This window comes from Nelumbo nucifera, chromosome 3, assembly GCF_055504915.1.
Source record: "Nelumbo nucifera cultivar China Antique chromosome 3, China Antique-T2T, whole genome shotgun sequence".
NCBI classification, from domain to species: domain Eukaryota; kingdom Viridiplantae; phylum Streptophyta; class Magnoliopsida; order Proteales; family Nelumbonaceae; genus Nelumbo; species Nelumbo nucifera.
In genome coordinates this window covers 40,086,226-40,099,020 of record NC_142651.1, presented here as the reverse complement: position 1 = coordinate 40,099,020, position 12,795 = coordinate 40,086,226, and the positions used below count along the sequence as shown (strand labels likewise).

The window sequence follows — 12,795 nt, the reverse complement described above, 5'->3', positions numbered from 1 at the left end:
GGTTGGATTACTGTTTGATTCACTTGTTTATTGAAAAAACAGTAAGAAACTGAAATGCATAGATTTGTGTCTCCGGAGCCTTTGGAGGTAGCGACAAATTCTCGCTTCCCCCAATGGCATGGTGTTTCTCAAAACCTTTTGCTGATGTGGCGTTGACATGGATGCTGATGTGGTGGTTCTAGTAAGTTGATCCCCATGCTTCACCATAATCCTTTTCACCCTAATGCAAAGAGAACTGTCGCTGTTGTTCACGACATTTGGAGAGACTTACCGCCATTGTTTTGTCGTTGGTAAGACTACTGTCAACCTGAAACCTTGTATTATTTTTGTTGTCACTGGTGTTCACATTTTCTTTTTGTTTTTGCATATCTATTACTTTTACACAAATCTCCCCCGTGAATAAACCTTATGGGCTTTTCTTTCCGCTGTCGATGACCCTCAGTGTTTGGACCGTTGGATGTGATTTTCATCCAAAATCAATTGTTGGATCTCAAAATATGCAAGTGTAGTTTGGACATTTGGATCGATTTAATGGCACCCAAATACCAAGGAAAGGTGCCACACCGAATCAACAAGAAGTTGAGGAAACGTTTATCTTTGCTGAGTTGGCAATTACCTTTAAACGTTGTTTCTTGAAACACCCACTTTAATCCCAACCAAACAACAAACATAGAAAACGTTTAAACTGGCATTTATTATGGAGACCAAGGATCCTTAAAATAAGGAATGTCAAATGCAGCCTTAGAAGATTTAATAAACTAACACACATATTTTGATGAATTACTCATGAACACTCCCCATGATCATTACTTTTCATACTCAATATTCAATAACTGCACATCCCCACCGTGTATTGGGAACATCTCCCAATGATGATATCATTATTTCTGCAATTATCATAGAAAAATGTTTCCAATACACGACAGAGATGTGCTATGGGACATTGTGGGAGGCTGATTTGATCTCCAATAACTAAAGAAATGCTTCATTTCGAGTCCGAGTACATGAAAAGGGGGTTCTAAGTAACTTGTCTATGAACAAGAATGATGAGAAACATAGAGCCCACAAGAAAACTATTGTTGTGATTAGTATTTGCTACTAGTGCTATTACCATTGTAAAGTATTACAATTGTTGTGCTATTACTATTAGCAAATACTAATCTCATTAATAAAAGTACTATGAAAAAGGAAGGGAAATTTGTACCCCTACCTTTTAAAGGCAATTATATATTATTATTAAACATTTATGACATTTTTGGTTTATTTTTGTATTCCAGTGCAAAGAGGCATTTTCATCAAAACAATAATAAAATAAAGGTAATTTGCCTTCATTTCTCTCCCCTCCCCACACCACACATCTTAGGCAGCATTAATTATATAATGTGAGACAATACATTTACATAGTCCAATTTCAAACAGGAAACCACCATCCGCCTCCGGTGCCTTCCTAATTTCTACAATTGTGTTAGGTAAGGTCAAATCAAATAAATGCATCACTTCCGCCCTTCAAATTAAGGCCTAAGTTTCCAAATCGATTTGATGGGGAGGTGATTTGTTGATGTTACAGGGGAACTGTCTCCCGATCCAAGGGTTCTTATAGGATAATTGCTTTCTCTTCATTAACTCAGAAAATTTCCTTTGTTGTAGTTGGGCCCTGTATAATCAGAGATAGAGCTGTGGAGGCTGAGATCACCGCCATTAACAAAGCTATGCCATTGAAATTGCTCGGACTAGAGGTTGCCGTTCTCTGATAGTGCTTGCAGATTCCCTCCTAACGATCTCGACCTTGAATGGATTTGTCTCTTCTTTACAATGGTCTTGTTTATATCTTGTGAATAATATTTTATCTATTTGTAAAGGCTTAGACCTTGTTTCTTTTTGTTAATTAAGTAGGAAACTCAATAAGGTGGAGTACTGCTCCTCCCTCTCTCTCTCTCTTACCTTTTTTTTTTGGGATCTGGACAATGTTTTTTGGTCTTTTTTTCTTAGTTTAATATAATGTATTAGTTAAAAAGACTTCATTTGGAGGGCTTTTTTCTACCTGGTAAGAATTCTGCAAATTATCCTAAATCTTCACTAACGATCACATTGGGTTAAAGTAACATCGGGACAAGTTGGGAGCATTTTGTTGGTACTGATCCTATCTCAGATTGAAGGCGTGGATCAGGTTCCTCCCTTAGGGGTGGTCATGGGCTAGGCCGGGCTTTGCATTTATGATAAAGGCTATAGTTTATGTCCATGCCCGGCTCGGTCCGAGGTTTTAGGCCTGTAATATAAGCCCTAGCCTAGGTCTACACGAGTCCGAACTAGATTGGCCTGATTCTGGGTCAATGTCTTTTATATATAAAACATTACATATCTATAATATTTTATATTAAATGACATAATATGCATATAAACTTTTATTTTATATATTATATAATATAAAATACTATATTATATATATATATATCATGTTAGAATATTTATATACACAAAATGTGTAAGTTTAAATATATTCGGCCTAGGCCGGACTTGAAGTATTAAGCCCAATCCCGGCCCTAAAATTTGCAGGCCTGAACACAAAACCTAGAGTCAAGCTCGGAATTTCTGGGCCAGGCTGGGCCTGAACATAAAACCCAGGCCCAAGCCCGAAATTTCTAGGCCAGGCCAAGCCGACCTGAAATGATCACTCCTATCGTCCCTCTCTTCACCAGACTGAATCCTGTTGGGTTTGGGCAAGGGTTGTTTTGGGTTGGGTTCAGAATGAACGAACATGTGCTGAACCCAATTAACCCGTTGATGTCTCTAGAGGCAGTTCTAAGTTTGGTATTTATATTATAGGGATTCATTTCCTATCAGGCATTTAAATATATATTTGTATTTGCTTGTTTTTTTTTCTGTGAGTGGTTTATTTTGGAAAGAGTATAAATACAAATATATATAGTGCAAATACAGGTTTAAAAATACCAAAGCTTTGCACCATGCATATTTATATTTGTATTCTTTTTAAATTCATTTACTAAAACACTCTCTATAGTTCGATAAATTTATTAAAGCATATCCCATATTTTATTAAAACACTCTTTATAGTTTGTAATTAATTATTTAGCCAATCTTTGGCATATGAACCTAGAAAATGATGGTTTTGAACATAACATCTATTTGAATAAATTTAATAAAACAAAAAAATAAAAGTGAAAATATCATTTTGCCCTGATAAAATGTGAAAAACTACTCTATTGGTTAAATTTTGTTTTCATTCGAAGAATTGCTGGGAATACTTTCGAAAAAAACCACTATAAAAGACACCAATACAAATAATTCTTAATAGAAGATGGATTAAATAAAATGATTCCAAAACTATACAAAGTATTTTAATAAAACACAAACTACAGTGTGGATTTTAATAAATCCGTAAAATTTTAAGTGTTTTAGTAAAAAACACCTTTTTCACCAAAACATAAATAATGGTTACGTGAGCTAGATCTCACATCCTTGCTGTAGAAGTGATGTTGAGTGATTATCTCAATTGCTGGGTCATCAATGATGACTTGGTTTCATTGTCTAAGTAGGTGTAAGAAGGCTCTGATTGAAAGAAAAAAAAAATGCTCCTCACAAAAAAATATTGATCGTCGGATCAGGAGATCTTGTTGTCTTTTTTGGTCATGATTCTTTGCACAATTGTAGTTGTGTACAGCAATCAGATGAGATAGATAAGATAGAGACGAATTATAGAGACCGTCCTTGTAAATACAATTACTTGATAGACAATAACAGCACATTGGTCGGTTATTTCTTCTTTAGTTTCTCTTGGCGGGGATTGACTGTGCACCTCAAAAAGACTCAAATATGACATAATTTAATGGATGGTTCCAACCAATGTCGTCGGATGTGAACGGAACTGGATTTAGGGATATAATTCGGTTTAGTTTGGTTTGGTTCGGAAATAAGACCTAATCAACATTTTGGTTAGGTCATTTCATGAATCGAATTGAACTAAATAGAATTTAAATCGGTTTGGTTTTACTTCAATTTGGTTAATTTGATTAACTAAAATATAATTATATTTTATTAAAATATATATTATATATCATTTTTAATATAAATAATAATGTTAATATTAATATGAATATTATAACTTAAATATAAATATACATATTTATTTATTTTGGTTAATTTGGTTTGGTTGATTTTTTTTCTCAAACCGAACCAAACTAAAAACCAAAATAACCAAACCAAATTGATTTATTCGGTTTGGTTTTCGGTTTAAGAACCAAATTTAAACACCCCTAGGGATTGGATTCAACAAAATCCGAATATGCAAAAATTTGCATTTGAATCCTATACAAAATCTGATTAGATTTAAATACTTCGGATTTTAATTGGGATTCAGATCAGATTCAAACTTAATTCGATTCTGTTTTAATAATTTTTTAAATATAAAAAAAATAAAAACTTAAGTACTTTTCAACTTCTATATATAATAAATTAATGTAAATTTAACATAAAGAATTTATTATATATAAATTAATATATTAACTTTTATAATTTTAAATATAATTATATAAAATTTATATATACATATATATAAATTAATAAATATTATAATATAATTGAATCTGGATTTTAATCAGATTGGATGAAACCAAATTCGAATCTGATCCGATTATTAATTGGATATAAATTGCAAAACCCAGATTCAATCTGATTACATAAATCTTATGTCCGATCGGGCCATAGATTTTTGGATATCATTGATAGGCCTAACTAGACTGGTTAAACCGTGGGAAGCAACAGCAAAAATAGATTTTTAGGTCACCAAAATGGTTTTGTTCCCATTTGAGGCTAGTAACATTTAAAAAGGTGGTATTCATTAAAATTCAAAGAGGTGCTTTAATTTGATTGGTCAAAGCTCTTTCAATATCATGTCTTTCCGGTACCATAGATTTTCCATTACGATAAAATTGGTTATTTGGTTTCAACATGTACCATGAAAAGGAGTATTTTGAAAGTAAACTCACATAGATGGACATTTATATGTCAAAAAAAAAAAAAATGATCGTGGATCTGCCCGCACCATTGTGTATTACAAGCATGTAACCAATCACAACTGAATGCGTCAGTGTTTTATACCCTGTTGCATCCATGATTTTTTTCTATGGTTGCATTATTACTTATTACATTAGTATCGTATTATAAATGGTAGGGCTGCAAATAGGTAAGATCAAAATTTGAATGACCGTGTTTGGTTCAACTCTCATTCTTACTCTTTTTGGTTTTCAATAATAAAATTTTAGAATGAACAAAAATGGGTAGAACGAGAAAATATTGTTATAGATTAAATACTTTTTTTTTTCAAACAAGAAGGAGAATAAATTTTGAATGCATTTGATTTCAAGTATATTTTGTATTCGCTTTTCTCATCAATCAAAATAATAATATAGGTATACATATAATATTCATTGGTATGTATATAGTGAAAACATGCAAAACCCACATAAACAAAATACAAATTAATCAACCATGTGTGCCCACATCAATAACACAAAAATATGAAAAAAAAGACAAGAAATTAGATAAGATATTGCATTTAATTGCATAAAGAAAATATAAAAAAAAAGCAATTAACACCTATTTAAAACCAATTAAAAGGATATTAATTTGCTGAATTGAATAGGCAGATGTGCAAATGAAGAAAAAAGTTTGAAACTTCCAAATAGAAATGGAATTTAAAAATTGTAAAATTAAAAATAAAATTACTAACATGAACAAGTATAAATGTTTAACAAATTGATGATGGTATATTCAATAAAGATAATGTACTAAGAAAGTCATACAATATAGTAAAACAACATATAATTGTGTCTCATATTACTCATTTTCATTATTTTAAAAGAAGTTCTATGTCAACAATTATAAATGGTTGGCGTGAATGTTTAAAAGCACGTGGTTGGTGGTCAATGTCTATTGGTATTTTTCATGACAACATTGACCGATGGACAATTAACCGTCAATCATCCGTCGGTAAAAATGGTATAATCAAACACTCATGTAATTCATTCTTGCCTAGAATGAGTAAGAATTGAATGAACTATGCCCACACCTTTGATTTTGATCTAACAAGAATCTAAGAGATCTGAATTCTAATAAATATGTAAAATAGACTCAACTCTTGTTACTTAAGATATTCAGACATCTGATTCGATTAAAATACCATAAAATTCGTGTAAAATTAACATAAATAAAAATAAACAATATAATTGAAAAAGGGAAAATGCAACGAATTCATAAAGTGACACATCCCAATACAAGGGAGAGTTGTGTGGCCACAACTTCACTTTTCATCATATGAAACATAATGAAGAGTAATCCAGTACTAACATTTGACATAAAAGAATATGATTGGGATTGGAATGAGGGCAATCTAAGCTTGTTGTCAACTGTCAAAGAATCATCAATGAGTGTCTCTCAGTATTGTGTCGCAGTTCAACTCAAGCATCAGTTTCAGACGATATGCATCGTGAAGCAAATCAGGATGTGGACTAACTTATTAGGACAGGCCGATTAATGTAGATTGTATCATGCATGATCTTAGTTTAACTTGATTTTTCTGATTCTTGGGAAAGAGGTACCCTCTTGTATCCCTCTTGTGTAACTACTCTGTTTTTCTATAAAATAAAAAAAAAAAGATAAATGATGGCAATCTAAATCCCAAATCTTAATAGGTCCCCGTTGTTAATAATCCGTCAGTTAATTTTAAAAATGTCAAAACAATTCTATAGAAAACACTGTTCATAATCTTTTACCTTAAGACTGAAGATATTGTTTATGGTCTTCTACCTTGAGACTGAAGACGAAAATGTTATAGATTGTTTTTATCTCGTAATGGCTGCTGCAACTGCTAGAAGCTCAGTGATACAGGGGACAGAATACAGAAGCTTACAAAATTCACTAAGAGGCCTAATGGTATCACTGTATAAATAACACAATACTAGGGGTCTTGCTGAAATCGAGTGCATTCCCCAATTCCTATTTCAATACGTTGAAATGCTCCCACATAGATTCGACGAGTTTCCACATCTCTGATCTCTCTCTCTCTCTCTCATAAGTCGTAACTACTAACTAGTGACTACATTCCATCGCTCATTTCCGATATTCGACTTTCAACGGTTTTCTTCCTTCTGTCTGTGAGAAATTACATATCAATAACACCTATGGCTCTTCACTCTACAGTTGCTCTTTGCTTTTGTGGTGTCAGCTCGAATCCTCACATTTCTTCCACTTCCTTCTCTGGTTCTACGGTTTTTAGATGGGAACCCATTAGAGCAGCATCCTGATATGGTCAAGTTCTGAGGAAGGGGAAAGAGAGATTCAGAATAGGATAAGGAGAAGAGAGAGGGAATCCGGTTGTAGGAAAAGCCAATCCTTTATTCCATTCTTTAGGCTATATTTATAGCCTTATTGTGTTACAAACTAAGAGTTGAGATAAGAACTGCCGCCCCATAATCTTAGGAGCTTATCAACAAGAAACAGAATGGACTTATCTACTAAAACAGAAATGAAGACTTGTCTACTAAACAGAATTGAAACAGAATGGCTAAGGCTTATCCAATAACTAAGAACTACTATGACCGAGTCTCCTGCTGCTATCAGCTTTGACCGGGTCTCTAGCTGCTGTGCCGCTTAGTGCATGCATGCACATGCACGTATCATTTCCTCCCCCCCTGAAGGATCCTTGTCCACAAGGAAGTCGGAATATGATTTGGTGAAGCGCCATTCATTTTCTCAGGTTGCGTCCTCGGCTGGTGCCCCTACCCATTTGACCAAGATTTCAAATTTTGGACGGTATTTGCCCTTGTGAATAATACGATGATCTAAGATTGCTTCCGGTTGGGGTAGGATGGTCGAAGTATCCGAGATTGGGGGTAGCTGGGTGGAAGTTGGGGTGATTGGTCCCAAATGCTTCCATAGTAAACTGACATGGAACACATTGTGGATTTGAGAGCCAGGAGGCAAGGCCAATCGATAGACCACTAAACCGATCTTCTCAATGATTGGGTATGGCCCAAAGTATCGTGGGGCGAGCTTCATAGAACGCCGAAACGCCACCGAAGTCTGCCGGTAAGGCTGCAACTTCACATACACATAATCACCTGCGACGAATGAGGCTTCACGTCGGTGTTGGTCTGCTTGACATTTCATCCGGTTCCGAGCTACCTGAAGGTTATGTTGTAACTCACGTAGGATGATGTCCCGGTCACGCAAGTATTCATCAACTGCCCCAACTCGAGCAGTACCTGGTACATAGGTCAGCAGACTTGGGGGTGGGATACTGTAGACCGCTTCGAAGGGTGTCATTTTGGTGGAAGAGTGAGTGGAGGTGTTGTAGCTGTACTCTGCCCAGGGAATCCACTCTAACCATTTCCGCGGCTGGTCACCTGCAAAGCATCGTAGGTATTGCTCCAACGCTCGGTTAACAACTTCGGTTTGCCCGTCGATTTGGGGGTGGTAACTTGAGCTCATACACAATTTCGTCCCATGCATCTGAAAAAGTGTTTGCCAAAATGAGCTGATAAATACCTTCTCACGGTCGCTAACAATGGATGTCGGAATTCCGTGTAGGCAGACAACGTTGGCGATAAATGCCTTAGCGACTGTCGTGGCAGTGAATGGGGGTTTTAAGGGGATGAAGTGGGCATATTTTGTCAACCGATCCACAATTACCATGATAACCGTATACCCATTGGAAGGAGGCAACCCTTCGATAAAGTCCATTGAGATATTTGTCCACATTTGAGTGGGTATCGGTAGCGGCTGAAGCAATCCCGTTGGCCTCATGCAATCTGTTTTGAAGCGCTGACACACGTTACACTGTTGCAAAAATTCCTTCACCGCCCAACGCATGTTAGGCCAAAGGAAGCGGGATGAGTGGCAGTCCGCCATTACCTTTGAAATCAAGGTGGAGGCGGGACTCAAATAAATTTTGTCCCCCTTGAACCACACTCCATCTCGTTGAAGCAACTTGTGGGAGGGTCGCTTCTTCATAAAATGTATCTTGTTTAACCTCTTTTTGTAGCGTCGGCCACCAATTTGCATGTGGTATAGAGACAGACAGAAATTGAAATTCGGCCATACGCGACAAGGAATCCGCACATTGATTTTCAACTCCTTTCTTATACTCAATCTCGTAGTCGTACACCAGTATCTTTGGAAACCACCCTATTTGTGCTGGTATGGTTATCCGTTGCTCGAATAAATACTTAAGACTCTTTTGGTCAGTGCGGACTGTGAAAGGTTTCCCAAGCAGATATGGGCGCCATTTCTTAATGGCTTTGACAATAGCTAACATCTCCTTCTCATAGGTGGATAGCGTCAAGGCTGAACCCTTCAATGCTTCACAAAAATAGGCCACCGGTCGGTTTTGTTGGGTGAGGATTGCGCCAATCCCAGTTCCACTCGCATCGCATTCAATCACAAATCGTTAGGAAAAATCCGGAAGACATAGGATTGGTGGTGAAGTGAGTGCTTTCTTCAACTACTGGAAAGCCAGCTCCGCTGTCTCGCTCCATTGAAATCCCCCCTTGGTCAATAGTTGGGTCAAGGGAGCTGCTATGCTTCCGAAGTTGCGGATGAACTTCCAGTAGTATCCTGCTAACCCGAGAAAGCCACGGACCCCCTTTGCCGATGTCAGTGTAGGCCATTCGAAAACGGCTTGTATTTTGGTTGGATCAACTGACACATCTTGCTCTGAAATTATATGACCCAAGTACTCAACCTGCGAAACACCAAATCGACATTTTGACATTTTTGCAAATAATTTGTTAGAGGATAATATTGTTAGAACAATTCGCAAATGAGATATATGGTCTTCTCATGATTTCGAATAAACCAGAATGTCGTCGAAGAAAACCAAAATAAATTTTCGGAGGTATGGACGGAAGAGGTCGTTCATGAGGCTTTGAAAGGTTGTAGGCGCATTCACCAATCCAAACGGCATCACTAAGAACTCGTAATGCCCTTCATGCGTTCGGAAGGCTGTTTTAGGAATGTCTTCTTCTCGCACCCGAATCTGATGGTACCCAGACCGTAGATCTAGTTTGGAGTAGAACTTGGTCCCGTGGAGCTCATCTAATAGTTCATCAATCACCGGAATGGGGTACTTGTTTTTTACCGTGATGTCGTTCAGCACTCGGTAATCCATGCAAAATCTCCAAGCTCCATCAGCCTTCTTCACTAACAAAACCGGTGATGAAAAGGGGTTGTTGCTTGACCTTATCAATCCTGACTGCAGAAGTTCCTTCACCATTTCTTCTATTTTTGTCTTCTGGTAATATGGGTACCGATATGGCCTCACACTAACTGGTCCCTTGTCGGGAAGAAGTGGAATTTGATGGTCATGTGGTCGTTTAGGTGGCAGGTTGGTGGGCGGATCAAATACATGAGAAAACTCAGTTAGGATGTGGTCCATCTCAAGCGGATAACAACTGGGTTGGCTGCTGCAGTTGGAAGGAACTATTTGGAAAAGAAACCCCGTACCTTGTAATCTGTTGCACTCTTTGTCGGTCAAGGCTTCGATGCTGGCTCGTCCCACTCCTTGGAAGGTGCAAGAGACTCCTCCCTTCTTGAACGTCAAGGTCAGCCGTTTATAATCCATCTCGATGGGTCCAAGAGTTTCTAGCCATTGCACTCCTAATACCAGCTGGCATGCCGCAACTGGGAGAATGTAGTAGTCAACAGTAATGGGATGCCCTTGGATGGCGAGAGTGAGAGCCCGGCACTGCCCCACACATTCTATCTTTTCCTGGTTGGCGACCATAACTTGGAATTTTCTGTCCCGGTTCACTGGTAACCCGAACTTAGAAACTATGGCTTGATCAATGAAGTTGTGGGTACTGTCGCCATCAATAAGCACCGTCACGTTCTTGTTTTTCATCTTACCTAGAACGCGTATGGTTTGTGGGTGCTCAGCTCCTGCAATCGCATGGAAGGAGATCTCAGGAATCGCTTCTTGGTTCTCTGCCTCTGCCTCGTCATTCTCCGTGTCCGCCTGTATGGGATCCTCGATCATGAATAACTGTGGACGTTCGCAACGGTGGCCAGTGGTGAACCTCTCATCATAGTAGTAGCATAATCCCTTCTCGTGACGTTCTCGCGCCTCCTGGTTGGTGAGCCACCGGAACGTTGCTGGTGCAGCGCTGGAAACTTGGTTCGTGCGCTGGGTTGGTGGAGGCCCGAGCACACCCTCCATTGGGTTGGGTGACCCTCTCTGGGATACTATGGCTGGTTGGGATCGAACCTGCTGGTTTGATTTCCGCTGTAGTAGGTTCTGCTCCTCAATTAGTCGAGCAACTCCGATCGTGTCTATCAAGGTTCTAGTCTGCTTAATTTTCACGTCTATACGGATGTCATCGTGAAGTCCTGCAATAAAACAGCCAATGAGAAAAACTCTCGGGCAGGCCGTCAACTCGATGGGAGAGCCGTTCAAAGGCTTCTTGGTAAGCTGCCACCGTTGTAGTTTGCTTGAGGCAGGTTAAAGCTTCAGACGGATCCTCATAGTCGGTTGGACCAAATCGTTGTAGCACAGCCTTGGAGAATTCTTCCCATGTAAGTGGTCCGCGATGCTTTGTCAGCCACCGGTGCCATTGCAAGGTGATGCCTTCCAAATGGAAGGAAGCTAGTTGCACTTGTTGGTCTGATGCAATATTTTGGAAATCAAAATATTGCTCTGCCTTGTAAATCCAGCCGCTTGGGTCATCCCCATTAAATTTCGGGAATGACAATTTGACGTGCTGATGAGGGTGATCATGGACGGAGCTGGAACGGGAAGTATGTGGGTGTGAGGCCTCTTCATGAGCAAAGGGGTTGGTCTCGGGAGTGGTTCGTGAGGCTCGGAAGGCTTGGAGTTCGGTTAACACTGCTTGTAAGACAATGTTCACTTGGTCGAAGCTTGACTCATGCCGGGCCAAGGTCTCGTTGACCTCATTGCGGAATTCCGCATTGGTCTTGCCACGAGTGTCCATGGTCGTAATCGGCTCTGATACCAACTAATATGGTCAAGTTCTCAGGAAGGGGAAAGAGAGATTCAGAATAGGATAAGGAGAAGAGAGAGGGAATTCGGTTGTAGGAAAAGCCAATCCTTTATTCCATTCTTCGGACTATATTTATAGCCTTATTGTGCTACAAACTAGGAGTTAAGATAGGAACTGCCGCCCTATAATCTTAGGAGCTTATCAACAAGAAACATAATGGACTTGTCTACTAAAACAAAAATAAAGACTTATCTACTAAACAGAATTGAAACAAAATGGCTAAGGCTTATCCAATAACTAAGAACTACTATGACTGTGTCTCCTGCTGCTATCAGCTTTGACCGGATCTCCAGCTGCTGTGCCACTTAGTGCATGCATGCACATGCACGTATCACATCCTTTTCTTCTCCGTCGTTGCCTCTCCTTCTTCATGGATGTAGATTGCAAGGTACGATTTCTGGATATGCAAAGAAATCGAATTTTTAAGTGTTTCATTAATTTGTTCCAACTTATATGCACATTGTCTCGAAATCACCAAAATTTGTTTGCTCTGAGCATTGGTTCATTGGCTGTGGATATTTGAGTTTGGGTTGTGGACTAAGTATAAAATTTGTTCTATTATGGGATGACTTCGGATTAACAAGAGAAATACGGGTTCTGATGATTCTTCCTTCTTACCGCCAACTTTCCTGAACCTCGATCTCTGAATGTGTTTGTTATTTGTTATTAGGGATTTGGTTTGGTATTTATCAATTGATGTTTTGCTTCTGGTGTCGCAACCGCC

General features: G+C 38.4%; 1 protein-coding gene across 1 annotated transcript; it reads right to left on the bottom strand.

The window, feature by feature from the left end:
• Nucleotides 1-9,517: 9,517 nt before the first annotated feature.
• On the bottom strand, nucleotides 9,518-12,002 carry LOC104604099 (uncharacterized). The gene is made up of 3 exons (XM_010268325.2): nucleotides 11,639-12,002; nucleotides 9,872-11,400; nucleotides 9,518-9,757 (listed from the first exon to the last, which is right to left on the bottom strand). The coding sequence occupies exons 1-3, from the start codon at nucleotides 12,000-12,002 to the stop codon at nucleotides 9,518-9,520; spliced, it is 2,133 nt and encodes a 710-aa protein (XP_010266627.2).
• Nucleotides 12,003-12,795: the final 793 nt, after the last annotated feature.